The sequence below is a fragment of the Cnephaeus nilssonii genome (genome assembly GCF_951640355.1).
Source record: "Cnephaeus nilssonii genome assembly, chromosome: 19".
NCBI lineage: Eukaryota > Metazoa > Chordata > Mammalia > Chiroptera > Vespertilionidae > Cnephaeus > Cnephaeus nilssonii.
In genome coordinates this window covers 13984457-14006039 of record NC_137090.1, presented here as the reverse complement: position 1 = coordinate 14006039, position 21583 = coordinate 13984457, and the positions used below count along the sequence as shown (strand labels likewise).

At 44.5% G+C, this 21583-nt stretch overlaps 2 protein-coding genes across 3 annotated transcripts in view; one reads left to right on the top strand and one right to left on the bottom strand.

Annotated features, from left to right (window-relative positions):
* NMT1 (N-myristoyltransferase 1) overlaps positions 1–21583 on the top strand; it is a 41036-nt gene that overhangs the window by 844 nt on the left and 18609 nt on the right. The window contains exon 2 of the mRNA XM_079797171.1: positions 17425–17533. Within this exon, the coding sequence (XP_079653297.1) occupies positions 17425–17533 (109 nt within the window). The remainder of the gene's footprint in view (positions 1–17424; positions 17534–21583) is intronic.
* Positions 8408–17405, bottom strand: LOC307114612 (uncharacterized protein). Of its 2 annotated transcripts, XM_079797190.1 has the most exons (3): positions 13441–14812; positions 10817–11429; positions 8408–10492 (listed from the first exon to the last, which is right to left on the bottom strand). In XM_079797190.1, exons 1-3 carry the CDS (start codon positions 13500–13502, stop codon positions 10439–10441), a joined length of 729 nt encoding a protein of 242 aa, XP_079653316.1. In that variant the 5' UTR covers positions 13503–14812; the 3' UTR covers positions 8408–10438. The 2 variants fall into 2 exon arrangements, 1 of the variants encoding a protein (XP_079653316.1); XR_013815022.1 differs by lacking the exon at positions 13441–14812 and adding an exon at positions 14822–17405 and having other exon boundaries at positions 8408–11429.

Sequence of the window (21583 nt, the reverse complement as noted above, 5' to 3'; positions counted from 1 at the left end):
ACTGTAGGGTCTTGCCCACAGGTAACTGTATGTTCCTTGGGCAGAAGAAATGTATCAGGCGTTTGAATGTTGAATTCTGTTTCCAAATCAGTTTTCACTCTTGTTAGCCACACCCTGTCATTCCTCTTCACATGGCTACAGTGGCTGGTGCTGATGCTCACTCTCCCTGTCTGTATCTATATTTATATTTATGTAATTTTAATGGAAAGTCATGAAAGACTGTTTTGGATGTATAACTTTGGCCGAATCTGTGGTCTGATTTTCATAGCCATCTTGTCATTTGCAGTATTGATGGTATTGCTGGAGGTAAAGGTAGAAGGTTGATGTCTTTGGATAAACTTTTTTAAAAAAATTCCGAGAGAACATAGGATTATTAAAGTGGCTTATAATCCACCTGTGATGAACCCTTAGGTTAAAAGATCTTTCTGTTTCTCAGCCAACATTAAAAATGGGAAGAAGGTAGAGAAAAGGAAGCTTGTCCGTTTTGGTTTCATAAGACTATGTTCTTTTGCTATAACTCACAACAGATCTAAGGTAATAAAAACCTTGTTCTGAAGTTTGGGATTCCTAAGAATGGAAGAGCTGAGAAAGAGGAAATAGGAGAAACAGAAAGAAGGGAAAGTGCAGCCCTTCTGAATGAGAGTTGTTGAATTAGAAAGTCATTTCAGAAGTGAAAGTACAGTTTCTTCGCTCTGTGTGTAGTTGCTTTTATTTTATTTTTTTCTGCTAAACTGTTGCTCTGACCAGTGTCTATAGCTCATTAATGGGTTTTGTTCCCTGTAATCTATGAATCATTTTGCAAAACTGCCCTGGTTTATTAAGGTATAACAAAGTGGTAACCTTAAAAAACTTGGAATGGGTTTCTTTTATTGCTGGTTGTTTTGTTTACAATTATAGTCTGGGTGAACAGATTAAGTTTATTAGCATCTCGAACCTAGAGGTCTTTATAATAAATGAGTTTGGAGGTGGCAGGTGAGAACCAAAGGACCCAGCCTGGAGGACAGAGTCTAGTTTTGGCATTTAGATTCTGAGGTAGACTCAACATTTTCCCGTTAATTGTCAGAGTAAATGGTTTTGGGAAGAAGCCGTGTGGCACGGTAGGAAAAGCATACACTTTGTAGTCATTCAAACCTGGGTCAGCCCTGGCCTGTGTGGTTCATTTGGTTGAGCCTGGTCCTGTGCACTGAAGGGTCTCAGGTTTGATTCCTGGTTAGGGCACATGCCCCGGTTATGGATTCTGTCCCTGGTCGGATTGCGTATAGGAGGCAACCGATTGATGTTTTTCTCTCTCCCCCTCTCCCTTCCTCTCTCTCTAAAATCAATAAAAAACATTTTAAAACAACAACAAAAACCCTGAGTAAAAACCTGGTTCTGACACTTAATAATCTATGACCTTGGGAAAGTTACTTAACCTTTAGTTGTAGGGATTAAATGACATAGCATTTGGAATGAAGTCTTCCCCCTCCCTCTTAGTCTTCAAATCTTCCTTCTCCCAGCTTGCCTGCCTGCCCTGATCACGTACTATATTTTTTGTAACTTTTATCTTAACGTTAGTTCAGCAACATATGTGTCTAGTCTGTGCCTCACCTGACTCTTAAGGTGCCTGAGATGCCTGGCTCTTAGTGTGCCTTAATGAATATTTGCTGGATGAATGAATGGCAAGTGTTAAAGTTCTTAGCCCAATGTTAGTGGAGTTTCATTTCTGCTCACTGAGGGGAAGGATGTCAGATTTTTCTTACATACACACTTTCTGTCCTCAGATAAGTCCCATTGTAAATCTTACTACAGATTTTGTGAAACACCTATGACAATCAATGATCCCCAATTTACTGTGGAAGTTTTCCACTGCTTTTTGGCTTCTTGAAAATTTTATTGTCTTTACTTGTATTATTTAAAATGTTTTCAAAAGTGACATAAAAGTTGGAGGGGAATATCTCCCTTTGATGCGCATAATTTTAAAGTCTAATATGCAGTTAGTTCAAACTAACCCATATTCTCTTAGGCCTTTCTTTCAGGATGGGCTCACAGTGCTTTATATTAATGAGGTGAGCTACAGTCATGCACTGGAATAACAGGAAATTCAGTTGTGCTAGTTTCTCATGTTCCTTTGTGTATAAGTTTAGTTCTTGACTTTTCTTGTCATGTTTTTCTTCCCTAATTAAACATTTGGTGAGTCTAAATTTCATATGTACATATAAATGTGTAAGTGCACATGCATACATATACATTGTGTGTGTGTGTATATAGATGTATCTAATTGCAGTTTTTCTGTCTGCTTTTTTTTAATTTTATTATTCACTCAACAGAGAAAAGGAGGGCAGTATTTTTACCCTGGTACTTGCCTGATATAAGTTAATTACCCTCAGCAATTGAGAGGAGGGTCAGACTTAAGATCATTTTTATGCCACATCCCCCGGCAGTTCATGATTCATCTACATATATGGTTCATTTGCTTGCTTGTTTTTCATGAAAGGCTTTCCAGGAAGTATCACTAAAGAATAAACCTTACCAGCTGGCAAATTTAGGTAATATTTGGTACCAAAAAGGTAATATTTATCTGGCTGTTTTGGAACTTTTAAACTCTTTGGTTCCTAGGAATGTTTGGCATTTATTTTGCAATGTCATCTATACCATTGAGATGCTGTTAAGCCATGGGTCAAGAACCCTTTAATAAGGGTCTCTTTTCCATCCTGTTCTCTTACTCCAGGGGGACAGGTTAAGATGGGTTCTGAAAAGCTTTCCTCCTTCCTAATTATGCGTTATTACCCCTTATGAAGAAACTTAACAGAAAAGAATGGTCTTTTTTTTAAAGAAATTCCATAAGCTATCCTTACTTGCTTTTTATTTATTTATTCAGATTCTCCAAAGAGTTGTTCTTTCCATATTTATTTGATGGCTTATAACTGCATCTAGCTCTTGGAAAGAAGAAATCTTTTAGTTTCTTAATTGCTCTCTTCAGCTTTTGGTTTTTCAAAACTAGATCAAAACAGAAATGAAAAGAGAAGCCTCATCACTGATATCAAATAAGTGTTCTAATTTTATTTTCCAATTAAGTGGCAATTAAAAAGAAACTAATCAAGAGCTGCTTCAAAGAGAAGAGACTGGAAAGCAGAAGAAATGAAAAATTAGAGCCTATTTCAGGGAGGCTGCTGCTCGGGGCAAACAAGTTTTGCTGATTTTTCACATTGTTTAATGTGCTCTCTCCAAAATTTCCCAGCTTTACTAAGTCTGCAGTTAACCCTTTCCCTGCGAAGTTTATCAATTTTAGGACCATAGATTTAGTAACTTGAGGAGGATGCTTCTTTAGATTTTCCTCTTTAACTGTTTATTTTAAATCTCTACCCTGCTAGCCTCTCTTCTGATTTTTCAAGGAGGGTGCTTTGTAATTGTTGCATTTAGGGCACACAGAACATAGTGTTTTCTATTGAGGGCACATACACACAAAGAAACTAAAATTCTTCAGTGGGGTTAGTCCTTCAGAATTTTTTTCTACTGCTACTGACTTTGGGAGGCAACTGAGGAGGATTCACTGTTGTTAAGTGTTCAGTAAATGTTATACTTTGTTGTTATTACTATGTGCTGGGCACTTGGACATCGCTGAGCCCTTTGCATGGATTATCTCAGCTAGCCTTCAGTTATAACTGGTTTAGCTTATGTAATGAGGCTTGGGATTTGCATCTTCACCTCTCCATATGACACCCTGAAAGACCCATTATGAACTTACAGATTTCTTCTCCCTGCTGCATTGACTTCTACATCCTGACTCCGTAAGACTGTGAGTCCTGTCTTTGGATCCATTCAGTAACCCAGGGACTCACCCTAACTAGGAAGCCAATTGGTGATGGAGGCGGCTTAAAGGTGGCCCCTGTAAACTCTCTTTTATGGACCAGAATTTTTTTCAGAGGTCATTCTAGTGTGTGAAATTGCTGCCTTTATTGAGTCATTGCTCAGAAAATTACTGAAAATGGTCTCTGAATAGCATTTGACTTGACCTTGGAGTTGCCAGGTTACAGTCTAGCTCACCACACCAACCCAGAGGTTATGGAATTTACATTTCTGTCTCATTCCCATTTTAAGCTATTGAGTATATTAGAGCTTGAAAAAAAAAAAAACAGACAAAAACAAAAAACCCACAGTTTTCCTTTATGACAGGAATTGGCTTGTTCATCCTCAAAACTCTGGCTAACTAGCCCGGAGAGGGCAGAGGGTGGCAGTAAAAGCAATCTTTTGTAATCCCTTCCCACAACCTGCTGTCTTCCACAGGCCTCCTAGGGTACCTTGATGGCGTCCTGAGTGTTTTTTCTGTCATGCAGGATTCACAAGCAGTTTCTTACATAAATAACCGATTGGTGGAAATTTGCAGAGTTTGCATTACGTGATCCTGCAGTCACAGCAGTAGAGAGGATAGGCAGCGATTCCTGATTCATACCATGTGGTTTCTACTTGGGCACTCTTGTAAATGCCACTTTGTTCACCTCTCCTTTGCCTGCTGAGTACTAAGAGGATTGCTGAACGTATCATACCTCATGAGTAAATTGATCTGCAGAAGGATTTCCTGATGTCTAAAAGTGGAGTCAAGAGGATATAGAGGCTAGGATTTATCTAGTAAGGTTCTCTGGAAATTTTGAATTTTAGCCCAAAGAATTCATTTCCAGTTTTTAGGGGGGGAAAGTGACTGAAAATTGTGAATTTTATTTTCTGGACTCTTTTTTCCTGTTGATCTCATAATTAAAACTAAACCCGTGGTCTGTGTTGAAGACATTGGAACCATTTGATGTAGTTATAGTGGAGATTTTTTGTTTTAACTCTTACAGGAATAGGATAGGTGCTAAGGAGAGAGAAGCAACAAATAAAGTTGATCATTTAAAATCTTAACCAGTAGCTCTAATGAGCACAGCATGTCCACTGCTTTCATAGAATATTAATATAGCTGTCCTATGGAAACATTACTAATGATGTTTTCTGACCCTCTTTTAAGCTCTAGCTTTTCAGAGTTGTATTTTAGTCCGTTATGCCTGGAAGGCGTCAGTCAAGCATATATTTGTTGAGTTTTTAGCTGTGTGCTCAGCACAACTAGAACAGCTGTATAAGATGTGGTCACAACACTTAGGAACTTTTTAATTTCATTGGGAAGCCAGGAAGCAGCACATTATTATATATAAAGTATTAAATTGTTTGGGAGATTAGACTCTTAAATCAGGCATCAAGGGGACATCTAGTAGGCAGAGGGGGAAGGCTTTCCGTATAAAAACAGTGTGATGAAACTGTTCTTTTGGCTTTGGAGATTCTCAGGTAAATTCTCACAGGGAATAAGACTAGTGTTGGGGGAGGAATGGGCCAGGTCTTTAGAGATTGGTGACCTTTCTCTGGGTACTAATTGGTTAATTGATGACCAATTTGCCTCACATCTTGGGTCTTGGTTTCCTGTCTGTAAACAAGTTAAGTTAGATAGCCCTGAGATTCCTTCCAGTCTGGTGGTTAGCTCCCACAGTAACAGCTTTCTATTCCTCAGCCACGCACCTTGGAGTGGGTTTTGTCATTCAGTGGGATTGAGAGGAGGTCCCGGTTAAGATGCTTACTACTCATCTTGTCTGGAAGTTTGCTGCTCCTGTTGTTCATCTGTCAGCTTGCCCTTCCCTCCCACCCACTCATAAACCCTGGCACTGCATTCTGTTTCTAGAAATAAGTACTGAGGTTCATTTTCCATCTCCTCCCCCAGCCCTAACTTTCTACCACAGCATCCATAGGATTTCTTATATGTTTGAATTTAGAACATTTTGGCCTCTGGGTCTGTCATTCTGCTAATTCGTCCCATGTTCGCTAGGTTGTTGGTTAATGACTGGGTTGATCAACTTTACTTTAGAATGTAAATTTCAAAATTTTTCTGTGAACTCCCACATCCCTTTCCATTGCAGGCACACATCACTCCCCCACATGCGCCCCCCCCCCCCCCCCAAAAAAAAGGGCAAATTTCACTAATTCTCTGCTCATTATTTTGGAACCAAATGAACCAAAGTTAGATTTTGATTTTTTTGTATTCCAAGGTCTGGTCGATCTCTTTGGAGTATGTTAAGGTGACCAGCAAGCTTAGAGAACTCTCAGAGATTTCTGTGTTAATTTGTAGAATCCCAGCATGACCTGGGACACCTACCCAGTCCCTATGAACTTCAGGTTCCTTTAAACATGATGCCCAATTCTTAGAGAAGGCTAGCCTGGCCTCTGGGGGGTTCTCTGGTTTGGTTATCCCCAAATCCAAATTGAGGCCATTCTTCTGTGAAATGATACTGGCTTCCTAAGTTTCTTGAAGATCTACTTTCAAGGTCTCTGAGCTTGGCTTCTTGTGAATAATTACAATCACCTTAAAAGCTAACCCTAGTGGGCTCCTTGGAAGTCTCTTCTCTATTCTATTTGGGATGTTGGCTGTGAGAGCATGCTGAGCTCATAACGTGTTCTCATGGCTATTGCTCAGTACCTGGGAGCTCAGTAAAAATGGCTTTTTAAGAAAACTTTGCTTTGTTCTTCAGCTGTCTCTGAAGGCTTGATGTACAAGTTGAAACAGGATTGTTGCTCAGTAGCTGCATGTGCGAAGTCAAGCCAATACAAGGAAATTATTTTAGTTTGGATCTTGGAGTTTGCCAGCACTAGTATCAATAATGCATAAAACAGAACAAGAGTTCAGCCCAAGATCCTTCCACAAAAATGGAGTTGTTGAGGAGATGGCTTCATAGAAGTGTCTCCACTGAAGAGCAAGAGCAAACAAAGGCAGGAAGGTAGTGTTTTAGTGATTTGCACACCGGTAAAGATGTCTGAAGTTGGAGGAAGTATCTTCTCTCTTCCTTATGTGAAGTTGTGTTTAGTAAGTATTCAATTGGTTACTACATAACAGTGATTCACCTTGACCTTTTGATTCTTTTTTTCTATAGAATTATATTAAAAAATTACTCTTAAGGTAATTCATATACAGAGACCAGAGAATTCATTCCATATGCTAAAACAGTGGTTGGCAAACTCATTAGTCAACAGCGGCAAACCGTGGTTTGCTGACCACTGGATGAATAAGGATTTGTAAATTGTATCAGCAATGGAATGATGGTTTGTCTCCTAATATCAACCAGTTTTTAAACCTCCTAATGCTGCATATAATCCTGAGATTGAAGTGAGACTGTCTCTGGAAAAAGAAAACCACAGAGTTGTCATAGGCTGCAAATGGACCTCTGTGTGGTAACAAAATTGAGTTATTAAAAGAAAAAATTATCTTCAGGGCATAAATGACTTTATGCTTCCTGTTTGTTGCTATGGCCTTGGGGGTTTTGCTGAGCATCTGGTTTTATGGAGTTCATCTTATTCCTCCTCTGAACGTTATCAGTCTTTCTTCCATGATATGCCTTCTTTATCTCATTGATATAATAGGTAGGAGGGTGCACTTGCACGTAACTTCATGACCTTACATTTGGAATAAAGTAACCTCCAGCCTTCACTGGATCTTCCTGATTTCCCAGTCTTTGCATCAGGAACCTGATGAGAGAACATGGCCAGACAGGTGGCAGCACAGTTATTCCAGAGCAGCGGGAGGTTAGGGTGGATGAACAGATGGGCTCTGAGTGTCAATGGCCTAGGGCAGTGGTCGGCAAACTGACCACTGACCTAGATTCTCAATTCCAATAATTACAGGCTGTTGTTGTTCCTTGTGATTAAGCCCCTATCCCAGTGGTCAGCAAACTCATTAGTCAACAGAGCGGCAAGCCACGGCTCGCGAGCCGCAGTTTGCCGACCACTGGCCTAGGGAAAAGTTGGGCTTGATACCTTCCAGCATAAGAAGCTGCTGTCCCTGTAGGCTTTCAGGCATGGAGGAACACATGGAAAGCCACCCACAGCTGTAAGATTTTAAAATGATGCAGAAAGGTAAAATCAAGGAGATCCAGTAAAGATTGGAGGTAACTGTAGTCCATGTGTAAGAGTGTGAAGTCTGGATTTGAGTGCTCCTACCAGGATTCGGAAGAAGACATTCTACAACAGGAAATGGCAGCATGTGGTTACAGATCGCCTTCTCCCTACACAGTATGAAATTATAATTGATATTCATAATGATCCCAAGGCATTTTAAGACCATGAAGGCTTTCTGAATTATAAAATAAAGCTTAAGTGGTATTTACCATAATGTATGGGAAATGTATTTTATACTCTTTAATTCTTTGAAAGTTGGTTTTCTAGAATATGCAGCTAAAACAATATCCTGAGTTTAGCTGATTCTACAGATTAAGGTTTTGTGTACTCTCAGATTGAATTTTGACTGTTTTGTTTTGTTTTGTTTTCAAATTGTTTTATTACCCACAGAGTTGAAAATATTTGTTCAAGAATCTTGATCAGATAATTAATTATGAGAAATTATAAAATATACAGGAGATAATTATGGTTCATAAATTTTATTTGTCAATTAGCAGGGTACATCTGAACTTTAAGGAAGAGCTAAAGTTTCTTCATATAAAGCTTAGCCTTACTTGGAAGTATTTAGGGGTGAAGCGTAATGTCTATAACTTACTATGAAATAGAGTAAATAAGATGGATAAATGAATGGGTAGAGGAATAGATGGACTGATGTGATAAAATAAAAATAACAAGATTAAAGAATCTAGGTTAAGCCCTAACCTATTTGGCTCAGTGGATAGAGAGCCGGCCTGTGGACTGAAGGGTCCCAGGTTCGATTCTGGTCAAGGGCAGCATGTACCTTGGTTGCGGGCACATCCCCAGGAGGGGGTGTGCAGGAGGCAGCTGATCGATGTTTCTCTCTCATCGATGTTTCTAACTCTCTATCCCTCTTCCTTCCTCTTTGTAAAAAATCAATAAAATATATTTAAAACAAAAACAACCAAAAAAAAAAAAAAGAATCTAGGTTAATTGGAGAATCTAAGTGATTGACATGAATGTTTACCACAAAATTCTTTCAACTCTTTGGAATCTTTGAAAAATTTTATTTGTTCTTCAATCTCAGACGATCCTATGAAGCTGATATTAGCCTTATTTTACAATGAAGAAACTAGGTGCAGAAATGTTGAATAATATGCTTAAGGCCACCCAGCTAGAGGGGACTGAGCTGAACCCGGAATCTAAGGCTGCTACTTAAGGAGAGGTTATGTGGTGAAGTAAAAATAACACCCAGTTCCCATTAATAATCATCTTTGGAACCCAAGTGTTCAAAGAAGCAATCTTTTGTTACAAGACGTATTTGAGTCACCCAGTACCACTCCTGGCATGCAGACATGTTCAGTCCTACTTACCTCCTTGCTTATTCCTTCAGCAGTTTCTTGTTCTAAAGTAGGACTGGCATATCTAAATGGGTCAGAAAGACTTCTGAATTATTGACTCATTACAGAAAAAAATTAGACTAAAGATACTATGCCTTGATTTCAAATCTAATTACAACTAATTTACTCTTTTTAAAAAGTCCCTAACATTATGTATTTCCAGGTGCTGTGGCCCAAGAATACATCTTTATTCAAAAGATGTAAAGTCCAGGGAACATGCAGATCTCTGAAGAAGAAAAAAAACATTGCAGTTACTAATTCATAAAAGTTTTGGGAAAATTTTAAATTCATTAAGCTTAATACTTTTGCACCCTGTGTGCAGAGTGAGCATGAAGCAGGAGAGTTCCCCGCCTGAAGCGTTTTTCCTGTGACCCCCTCTAGGTCTTTAAGACCAAAAAGTGCCAAAATGGCCTGGTTCCACATGTGTTTCCTTGCCAGATGTTTCACTTGCACTGACTAAAAGGCAGAATCCTTGGATGAGCTTCCCTCAGGTGGGGACAGACCCAGTGTGGGGATTCCCAGAGTGCGGTGGGTGCCAGCACCTTTAATAGATTTTCTTGTCTAAGGGACCCCATTTCTGAGGACGAAGAGAGATACTGTGAGGTTCGCGGCGCAGGGAACAAAGACGGAGAGTCCAGGCCGGTCAAAAGGAAGAGCTTTTAATCTTGCACTCCTGGGCGAGGTTCCCGGTCCTGAGGGTAGGGCTGGAGAAGTCACGCTGGGCGGAGCCGAGGCACTTTTTTTATACAGGTGTTCGGTGAGGGCGGAGGACCGTGAGCTGAGGGCAGTTGGAATTTCCGCCGCGGGCAGGGGTTCCAGGAATGGAGCCAATATCTGCGCCACCATTTGCCTGGAGCCCTGGTCCGTCACGGGTTCCAGGAAGGGACCCGCATTTGTGTCGCCATCTGTCTGGTGCCTAGTCTGTTATCTACATCACCATCGGTTGCATGCATCGGCTTCTGGAAATCCTCTGACCTAACATCCCGGCCTTTTGGTGATAGGGGGCGCCGAAATCATCCTGGCTACTTCCTGCTGACCAGGGGCGAAGAGGGGGGGGGGGTGTTAAAGGCCAGGGTCAGGCAGAGGCAGATCCGAGGGCAGCTGAGTGTAGGGATGGAGCAGGAGCTGGTTTACAGTCACCCGTGACATCTCCTCGATCCGGGAGTGGATGAATTTGAGGAGGCAGGGGGCTAGGAGAAAAAAGACACAGATGAGAATTAGGGGCCCTACCATGGGTAGGATCCAGGTAGCTAAGGGGCTTTGGAACCAGCCGAAAAGAGAGTTGTCCCGGGAGTGTCTTGCATGTAGCGCTTCACTCAGCTTGGTCAGACCTGGAATTGGGCCTCCTGGGCCCAGACATATTCCCGGGAGATGTAGATGGTCCCTGAAGGGGTCAAGCTCCAACCACTCCCATATAGTTTTCCCATAACGCCTGCAACCCATCGTTGGTCCCAGGGGTCCTGGACCCTGATGTTGAAGGTCCCATTCTTCCAGAAAAAGGGGCCAAACCTGACCTCATTATAGGCATCATGGATGACACAGTCTGACCAGCGGCAACCCCCGTAGGTGTTGACGTCTTGATTACACCTGTCTGGGTCCCGCTGGTCGTAAGCAAAACAGGCATATGGTCGGCCCCAGTTGGACACTGACTGGAGGTAGACGGCAATCAGGATCTCCGCCTGGCAGCCGACCAGGGGGCAGTCCTGAGATCCCACCAGCACCCGGCAGTCTTGTGTGCTGTCCTGGTCGCAGGCTTCATGGACCTTGAACCTCCACACATAAGCGGGTGGGTGTAGGTTGCCCAGGGCCGGGAGGAGAAGGAGGAGGGGGAGGGCAGCTAAGGCGGACCTTAGTGGGGCCCAACACCTCACATTTGTAGAAGTCATGCTGCTGCGGGGTCCTCTTGAGTCTGGAGAGGTGGTGCCACGAGGGATCGCCAAGTAGTTTGGCCGCGGTGGGGTTGTGAGGATTACTGTGTGCGGCCCCGTCCACCTGGGCTCCAAGGCCTTGGGATGTAGATTCTTAAGGAGGACTGAGTCCCCCGGCTGGAGGGCTGGTCCTCGGGAGCCTTGGTCGGCTGGTTCTGGCCTGGGCAGAAACCTGTCAGCGTGTTCCCGGAGCAGCTGCCTGAGTAGAGACAGGTATGGAAGATAAAAGCCAGGAGAGGAGGGTCAGTAGGGAGACGATGGTTGAGCAAGAAGGGTCTCCCATATAGGAGTTCAAAGGGACTTAAGAAGGTGGGGCTCCTTGGTGTAGCCCGGATTCTGGTCGGGGCCATGTACAGGAGGTCCAGCCAGGAGCTGCGGATTTCTAGAGAGAGTTTAGTTAGATGGTCTTTAAGGAGGCCGTTGACCCTCTCGACCTTACCCGATGATTGTGGGCGGTAGGGTATGTGCAGTTTCCAGGAGATGCCAAGAGAGGTGCTAACCTGCTGAACGACCCTTGATATAAACACTGGGCCGTTGTCTGATTGTATGGAGGTGGGGAGACCGAACCTTGGGATTATGTGTGTAATAAGGGTCTCAGCCGCCACCTCAGCAGTTTCCTTGCAGGTAGGGAAGGAAAGGAGTAGTGGAAGCCAGGGACCTGGATGGTTGGATAAGAGGTTAGACACTGAATATTCTGGTTTAGCTTAAGTATCCAGCAACCTTGTCCTGCCAGGCTTGGAGACTGAAGCCTCACTTTCTTGCTCAGAGTAAAATGGCCCTTGTACAATTCTTATCAACAGTTAATTTAGAACTTCTTTCTTTCTTTCAACATTTCTCTTTTCCTTCTCGTCACAAACACAACCTTCACAAAGTTCACACTTTCCAATTAGCCTTCAAACCTTCCTTCTATGTCCTTCAAAATGCATAACCATGCCTCAGACCTTCCATTAAGTATTTCTAAACATGTCTAGCAATCAGTGTTTCAGTATTGTATGCTATCCTATCTAATAATAGAGTAACATGTAAATTACCATCACTCCGCTACGCCCACGATTGGGTGGCGGGAGGCTGGGGGGCGGGACTCAGGGTGGCCTATCCGGCCATTGAGAGGCACGGATCTGCTGCCACTGAGGGGGGCTACCCTGCTGTTGAGAGGCGCAGGGGGTGGGACTCCCGCCCCCTGCGCCTCTCAACGGCCAGATCCGCGGCCGCTGAGGGGGCCTGCCGCGGACACCCAGCTGCGCCTCTCAACGGCAGGGTAGCCAGGTGTCCGCGGCAGCCCCCCTCAGCGGCCGTTGAGAGGCGCAGGGGGCGGGAGTCCCGCCCCCTGCGCCTCTCAACAGCAGGGTAGCCCCCCTCAGCGGCCGCGGACCATCAAAAGTGGGGGAGCTGGGTGCCTGTCTGCTCCGGCACCAGGCAGAGCCGGAGGCTTCTGAAAGGCCTGGTGCACCAGCGGACAGGCACCCAGCTCCACCGCGAAAAGCAAAAGCGTGTAGGGGACCCTACACGTGCATGATTCAATCATGCACTGGGCCTCTAGTTTTAAAATATTTAGAAAAGGCAGAGGGAGGAGGGAGCAGGCCCCGCAGCCTGTTCCCAGGCCTCTAGCCGATTGTATTTTATTTTATTTTTTAAATATATTTTATTGATTTTTTACAGAGAGGAAGGGAGAGAGATAGAGAGTTAGAAACATCAATGAGCAAGAGACATCGATCAGCTGCCTCCTGCACACCCTGTACTGGGGATGTGCCCGCAACCAAGGTACATGCCCTTGACCGGAATCGAACCTGGGACCTTTCAGTCCGCAGGCCGACGCTCTATCCACTGAGCCAAACCGGTTAGGGCTAGCCAATTGTATTTTAAACCGCCGCATTTTTCCTAGAGATCATGATCTCAGTTTCTGATGAGTCTGTGCAGTCAAGAAAGTTGTTCTTTGGGAAGGGTGGAGTGGGGAAGAAGCAGGGAGGCTGAAGGGCTCCGAGTGAGCTGCAGAGTGGCTTCTAGTTTGGTGAGGATATCCCGTCCTAAAAGGGGCACAGGGCACGAAGGCATGACTAGGAACGAGTGGGTTATAGGGCTGTCGTCGGGGAGACGGAAGGGCCCGGTGGCCAGCGGGCAGGTGGACTTGCCGTCAATACCCATGACCGAGATCGTGGAAGGGAAAAGGGGCCCTGAAAAGGAGGGCAGGACAGAGAAGGAGACCGGCTTACCCGCTACCTTGAGCGTTACCCTGGGCTCGGCGAGGGTGATGGGGGTCATCGAGTCCGGGCATCTTCAGTCTTCGGCCAGTCCCAGCATGGCCAGCGGTGGGTCATGACCTGGAAGGGCGGCCCCTCCACGCTGAGACGCAGAGGGCCCGTCATTTTCCAGGGGCAGTCACTTTTCCAGTGGCCGCTTTGACCGAACGCTGGGCAGGGCTTGGTTGGAGCCTGGGGCCGGGAGCACTGCCTTGCCCAGTGGCCTTCATTTCCGCACTTGAAGCATCCTCCAGGTGGCGTTAGTCCTCTCGTTGCACCCCCACCACGCACGGCCCCCTTGGGACCATGCGCGGCTGCCGTCGGCCACAGGGCCGCAACCAGGGCTTGGGTTTGCAGGTTTACCTTCTGTCGAAGGCGGGCTTCCCCATCCAACTCTGCCTGCTCCTCACGGCCATTAAAAACCTTAAAGGCCATGTTCATTAGATCTCGGACCGGGGTCTGAGGGCCATCCTCAGCCTTTTTTAACTTTTTCTGAATATCTGGGGCCAACTGCGAGATAAGTGGGTGGCTATTGGGGAAATTCTAAAAGCGAAAGTTGGGTGGGGGAGGATGGGGGAAGGGAGGGAGTGGACGGCGGGGTGGAAGAAGCTGTGGGGAGAGGGCTGGGTAGGAAGGCGGACGAGTCAGAGGGGAGGAAAGATTTTCGGGGGGTTCAGATAAGGCGGAAAGTGGAGGGGTGTCCGTAGGTAGAGGAGGTTTCTCGCAAGCAAGGAGAACCTGGGCTGTGGAAAAGAAGGAGCAGAGGGAGGGATGGGAGCGCAGATAGAAAAAGGCCTGGACATATGGGACCTCAGGCAACTTCCCGGTTTGCCGGCAGAAATTACTGAGGTCAGTAAGGATGTTAAAATCGAGAGTCCTGTTCTCGGGCCATTTTGACCTGTTGTCCAATTCAAACTGAGGCCATGCCACGTTACAGAAGTAAATGAAGGGTTTAGGGCGCAGATCCTGGGACAGGCCTAGCTTAGCCAGATTGGTGAGCAGGCACCCTAGAGGTGTGCTCGGATCAGGTTTTTAGAATTTTGATTACCCATGCTCGATACCTGAGGTCAGCAGCCGAGGCTAAAGGACCAGCGTCCCAGTCGTCCAGACAAGGCTACACACGGGGACCTGAGGGATGGCAGGGACGTCTCCGCTACCTCCCGGGGTCTGGACGGAGGCCAAAAGGCCGGAGAACCGAGGGGCGGCAGGGACGTCTCCGCTACCTCCCAAGGTTTGGAACCCCTCCTGGAGGGGTCTGGAGGGCTATGCCTGGAAGACAATCTGTGACGTGGGCCGCAGTTTATGGACAGAGACGCCGGACAGCCGTCAGGGATCGGCACGGGCCGGGACTTACCGCTGATGCTGCCAAGCTGGGGGAGAAGCCGGAGGATCCTAGAGAGAGAGGAGAAGGGGGCACCCCGGACCGTGAATGGTCAGATGGAGTGCTCGCACCCTCCTGGATTTCGGCACCAAATGTGAGGTTTGAAGCTCAGGGAACAAAGAGAATCCAGGCCAGTCAAAAGGAAGTTTAATCTTGCACTCCGGGCGAGGTTCACAGGTCCTGAGGGTAGGGACATCGGGACCAGGGAAGTCGTGCTGGGCGGGAGCCGAGTCACTTTTTTATACAGGTGTTCAGTGAGGACGGAGGACCGTGAGCTGAGGGCGGTGGAATTTCCTCCGCGGGCAGGGGTTCTAGGAATGGAGCCAGTATCTGCGCCACCATTTGCCTGGAGCCCTGGTCTGTCACTGGTTCCAGGGAGGGACCAGCATTTGTGTCGCCATCTGTCTGGTGCACTAGTCTGTTATCTGTGTCACCATCGGTTGCATGCATTGGCTTCTGGAATTCCTCTGACCTAACAGATACCTACCAGAATGCTCGAAGGGAGAGAATAATCCAGAAAGAAAAGCCAGTTAGGTGAAACATTTGCCGTGAAGAAATCTCAAGTAGGACTTGGAAGTGGGAGCAGGAATCTCAGAAAATGAGTTCTGATTCCAGCCTTCTCCCAAAGGACCATCTCTGCCCCCCTCACTTCTGCTCATTTCCTAACACAGAGCTTTGTTTTCCTTAAATGCCCATTTCCTTTCCTTACCCCAGACATAAGCCTTGCCTCCTCTTTCCCACAGAAAGGACTGTAAATGAACTAGGGGACCCTGGCCCCCCACATCAGGGATTGCCTCTGAAAGCCCGCTGCAGGCTGCTGCCACCTTGGGGTCTTCCAGAGTGAGGGACCCGCTGATGGGCTTCCAGGGCGTACTTGTGCTTGAAGCCTTTTCCACACTCAGGCCGCCTGTTCGCGTGGATGTGCTGGTGACTGAGGGGGAAAGTAGATGATGCGCAGGCCACGGTCAGGGCAGGGGCAGGCCTGGCCTGGGTGTGCCGCGCGCCTGTGGATCGCCAAGAGGGAGGATTAGCTGAAGTTGCAGCCACAGTCTAGGCAAGAGTAGGGTGGTCTGCGGTGGGAGTGTCTGAGCCAAGGCTCAATGAGAGCTTCACCTAGAGTTCCAGTAAAGCTCTGGGCAGGCAGCTTTGTGATTGGGGCCAGGTGGCAACCACTCCTTGAGAGAGCTCCCATGTTCCATCTCTTTCTTTTGGACTCTTCTTCAGCCCTTCTTTCTCCTCGCTCCCATCCCTGGATCCTGCAACCAACCTTTCCCTCGCCTCTGCTGCAAACTGCTGGTTCTCACCCTCTGGACCCTGGGCCTCCTAACTCCACGCTTCCACCTCCCCTTCCATCCAAGAAATAAAAATTGGTTTGGGGCCTGAAAATCCAAGGGGGAACCCAGAGGAGAGGTTTGATCCCACAGCATAAGAAACCAGTAGATGATGATTAATTTTGACTTTTTAATGGAAGAATTCCAAGGAGGATGGCAGAGAGATGCTAGGCATTAATTACTCCCAGGCTAGCAATGCCAACATCAATTTAGACATGGCAGAAACCAAACAGTAATTGCGAATGCAAGCTGCAAGGTGAACCTTAAAATTCATCAATAAAATGAAGAAACCCAGAATCAAAACTGTTTCCTAAGATCAACAAGAATTGGGAGAAACATTTCAGAGCAAATGAATTGAAAATGTCAAAGAAACTGTAATATGTGATTTGTGTCTCACTGAAGATATTGAGAGAGAATACGGAAAGTCATGAGATGGTAGAAAACCTGAATGTGGCTAAGAAACTGTTTTTGCTGCATTCGTTGGGTGTGTCACAAAGAAGGAAAACGACATGAGTATTACCACGTTCATACTCACCCTCAGGCTTCACGCAATCTCTTTGTGCAGGAATGGCTGGTGATTCACTTTTCCCAAGATCCCTACTCCTGGATTTTGACTATGATTTCACCCAGTCTTAATCAGCTGACAGTTGTCCTCAATCCTGCAGGCCTGATTTAGGCATTTTTCATGATTGTGTGACTACTTTGGACACAGCAATGTTAAATTACCTTTTTCTTTGTTGCTTCCTTCATTTCTAATACTACCTTGTGCTTTAGATTCAGCCAGGGAAACTCGTTAAAGCTAATGCATTGGGAGGGAAGGAGTGGGGGTGAGGAAGGGTTTCCACAAAGACTATTATTGGCTGTCATCCTTTTAAATTTAGGGCTCTTGGTGGTATGAATGCCCTGTTAACAGGTATCATTTGCCTTTGGTGCCAGCAACCTGACAGTCTAAAGAAAATAATCATAGAAAATAAAAACCAGAATAGAAACAGTCCTTTCAAACAAATAGGACATTCCTTGCACAGCACTCCCTCCCTGGGAGCTGGTGGGAGTAGGAGGAGAGCTGTGTTTTCTGGTGTCCTCCAAATGCCTCTTCTGGGAACCTGGATGATTCTCTAGTCTGCTCTGAAGCCAAAGGCTTGATTAAGGCAGGTCTGGCTTCACAGAAAGCTCTTTGTCAGTGTAGCCCAAAACAGATGATTTTTCTTTTTTTAAACCCTGCATTGGTATTTACTTGTTTTACAGTGGTTTGAGTCCAGCCAATGACACTGGAGCCAAAAAGAAGAAAAAGAAACAAAAAAAGAAGAAAGAGAAAGGCAGCGAGACAGATTCAGCCCAGGATCAGCCTGTGAAGGTAACAAAGAGGCTCTGTTTTCTTGCTACTGAGAGTTGATTTTTCAGATGAGAAGGGTTTGGGGTAAATGTGTAGAAACGATTTAGACTGACCATCTCCACTGGTATTACTTAGAGATGGAGGACTTGGATCCCTCTGCTGCCCTCTGCCACCCTAGACCTAGGTGATGAATCTGCTCTCATACCTTAAGACACAGCAGGTTAGACACTGACTCCCAAGCATGGTGTCCTCTGAGGATGCACAGGTACATAACTGCATGTAGTGCTGTGCAAGGTGCCGGGTGGAGAGTAGTTTCGCTGTACCAGCCCGTTACCTAGAGCAGTGGTTCTCAGCCTTTTCCATCTAAGTCCCCACCACTGTGGGAATATGAGGCCTATTCTTTTTAAGGCAGACCTTTATGTATTGCAAGCTTTCTCTTAACCAGTTAACTGCTATGATATTTTGAATTTAATTTTAAAAGGTCTGCCGCTTATGGCGTACAAATGGTTAATGCATAGTCCAGTGATGGGCAACCTTTTGAGCTTGGTGTGTCAAACTTCGCCCAAAAACTGAGCATAACTCGGGTAGTGTGTCACTTTGAGGAAAAAACATTATTTTGCAAATGTTTCATCCTCAGGAGCAGCAAATGTTTCATCCTCCCGCGTGTCATCAGAAATGGCTACGCGTGTCAGTGCTGACACGCGTGTCATAGGTTCGCTATCACTGCCATAGTCATTGTAATGAAAATCATGAGTCACACAGTCAGTTTCCCAGTTCTACTAGCTAGAACCACTGGCCTAGAGTTTTCAGCCTAAGACTGGACCCGGAGGTATTAGCAAGGATTGTTTTGTTTTATAAATAAAACAACATTTTAAAAAAAGAAAACCTATTATTTCATGTTAGTACTATCCTCTTTAAATATATTTTTTAAATTTATTTTTAGAGAAAGAGGAAGAGAGAGGGAGAGAGAGAAACATTGATGTGAGAGCTTAACTGGTTGGTTGCCTCCCCTACACACCCCAACCAGGGATGGAACCCGCAACCTGGGTACGTGCCCTGACCAGGAATTGAACCAGTGACCTTTTGTTGTGCAGGATGATACTCAACCAACTGAGCCACACCGGCCAGGGCTAGTCCTATCCTCTTTAGAATAGATGGGGGAAGTTCATAACATACCCATGATTCCTCTTTTAGAATAGCCTCTCTAACAGTTTATAAGCCTCATGAGAAATTTGGTCTCATTCCAATCTACCTACACTTTCTTTCATGCCTCAAATGTTATACTCCAACTTATTGAGATATGACTTCAAGTAATTTTTTACTATTTTCAGTATCAAACCCCCTATGAAAAAAAAAAGACCATCATATTGACCACAGCGTTGGCTAGGTTCTTGCCAGGCACTTGAACATCCCTACAGGGTAGGTGGGGGTCTTCCCGTTCTAAAGATGAGAGAGGTGGCTTACCTAGGTTTTTCAGTCAGGAATCCTAGCCTAAGCCTATGCTTTGGCTTTAGGATTTTTATTTTTATTTTTGTTTGTCTGGGGATGGGTATTTGGGTGACTCCACGGGGGTGGAGGGTGTGACCTTGAGCCTATATCAAAATGGTTCTCTTTGAAATTACAAAATATTAATAAAACACCATTTACATAGCTCTTCCATTTTCTTCTTTATAAAAATGAAGTAGTTCATTGTAGAGAATTTAGGGGGGGAATCATAGCAAGAGGAAGAAAACTAAAATCACTTATAATCCTGTGGATGAGAAAGGGGCCACATACTAAATCTGACAAGCTCAGGGGAGGCCTACATGGCAGACCTTACAAGCTCAGAGGCCTACAGTAACCACATAGGATGGTCTGAAATTAAAACTTTCTAACTGGCCCTCGTCAGTTTTTCTAGTGGATAGAGCGTCAGCCTGCAGACCAAAGGGTGCCGGTTCAATTCTGGTTGAGGCCACATGCCTGGGTTGTGGGCTCTGTCCCCAGTAGGGGGCGTGCAAGGGGCAGCCAATCAGTGTTTCTCATCATTGATGTTTCTATCTCTCCCTCTTCCTTCCTCTCTGAAATCAACAAAAATATATTAAAAAAACAAACACTTGCCCTGACTGGTTTGGCTCATTGGATAGAGTGTTGGCCTGGGGACTGAAGGGTCCCAGGTTCGATTCTAGTCAGGGGCATATACCTTGGTTGCAGGCACACCCCCAGTGGGGGGGTGCGCAGGAGACAGCTGATCGATGCTTCTCTCTCATCAATGTTTCTAGCTCTCTATCCCTCTCCCTTCCTCTCTATAAAAGATCAATAAAATATATATTAAAAAAACAAACAAACAAACACTTTCTATCTGAAAATGAGTCATGGTGGGTAGTCATGTTCTAGGCCAGTATCTTCCCCGATAAATCTTTACCTTAACTGAGCTTATCTTATGGTCTTTTTGCATCTACATTTATGATAACACACCTTTTGTAATTTCTTTCCTTCCTCCCTCCTTCCCCACTGCACCAGAGCAAAGACCACAAAATCCCTTGTTGTTGTTATTATGTTCATTGTTAACTATCCTATACCCGCAAATGTAAAAGGAGTATGTGTTTATTAGGTTTACTTTTTATCCAGGCCCAGAGATTCCCCCACTTTCTCCCGCTTCCCTAATCTATCACCAGTGGATTTTATGTAACCCCTTACACTTCCTCCTTTGATTGTAATTTATAAAATAAGGCACATAACTGCCATTCTCTGGAGCATTTTTTCAATCAGTTGAGATTTTGCTTCCTGGCATTTGTCGTCAGTTTAGCTCAAGTAAATTCATAAAAATTCTTACAGGCTTAAACGTGTCTTATGTTGACAATCCTAACTCCCAAGGCAATGTAAACATGTTGGTTTATAGTCTTCCTTTCCTTCACAATCTAAGTGGGCGAAAAATAGTGTTAGAAAAAATTATGCATATTTTTAATAATTATAAGAACCAGAAGCCATAAAAAAATGACAAATTACAATGTATCTATAAAAAGTAAAAAGACAATTTTTAAAAAGATAAACAATAAGCTGGGAAAATAAATATATTAATCAATTTAAAATAATGAAATGAGTAGACAGTTCACAAAGAAAAAATGTAAATGTTTAGTCAGTGTATGAAAAGACGATTAAACTCAAAATGAAAGAAATGAAAATTAAAGCAGTCTTTTTTTTCCCCTAGATTGGCAGAGATTAAGATTTGGTAAATTTTATTATGAGAGTCTAGAGAAACATATTCTCATAGCAATATTTACTGGTTTATTAGCCTGTTTTTAGGGGAAAGTTGACAATACATATTATAATTTCAAATGTACATACCTGTAATCCAGCAAACCTCCTTTCTTAGAATTTATCCTGCAGGAATACATATCCAAATGAGCAAAAATCGACGTACAAGAAAGTTCATTGCAGCATGCTTGTAACACTGAAGAACAAAACCACCAGAATGCCCATTGGTAGGGGGTTGGCTAAATAAACTGTGGCCCATGCACAGTAGTTAGAATGGGCAAGTGTGTGGGGCCACATGGGTAGGTCTCTTAGACATAGTGTTTAAAGAAGAGCAGTTTGTAGAATAATACTATATGATCCAATTTTAGTTTTTGAAATTTTGTGTGTGTGTGTGTTTGTAGCTTGCATGTAAAAAAGTCTGAAATTATATTTGCCTCTTCTACCTCTCAAATTAAGACTGTTGATGACAAGGATTATATTTGAGGGATGGGGTTGTTGGGTTTTTACTTTCTATATGTATTACACATTCCTGCATTGTTTGGAATTCTACACTGAACATGTATTCTGCCATCAAACATCACAAGAAGGGGAGAAACCCTGCAGAAAACACCCCCCTCCCCATCATATTGCTCATCATCAGCAACTTTCTCCAGTTGTACAATATGTGACCTCTGGGATTGGGATAGAGGAATCATACCCCTTCTTTGAGTTGTATCCCTTCAATATATTGTGTTTTTTTCATTGATGATTTCAGGGAGAGGGAGAGAGAGAGAAACATCAATGATGAGAGAGAATCACTGAACGGTTGCCTCCTACATACCCCCACCGGGGATCAAG

What these genes read in the sequence shown, in the direction of transcription:
- LOC307114612 (XM_079797190.1), bottom strand. Translation starts at nt 13,502, where the DNA reads ATGCCCGGACTCGATGACCCCCATCACCCTCGCCGAGCCCAGGGTAAC. An exon ending in GGTAACGCTCAAGGTAGCGG is followed by an intron (nt 11,430 to 13,440) that starts GTAAGCCGGTCT and finishes GTCTCTACTCAG; the next exon opens with GCAGCTGCTCCGGGAACACG. An exon ending in TCCATGATGCCTATAATGAG is followed by an intron (nt 10,493 to 10,816) that starts GTCAGGTTTGGC and finishes TTTTTCTCCTAG; the next exon opens with CCCCCTGCCTCCTCAAATTC.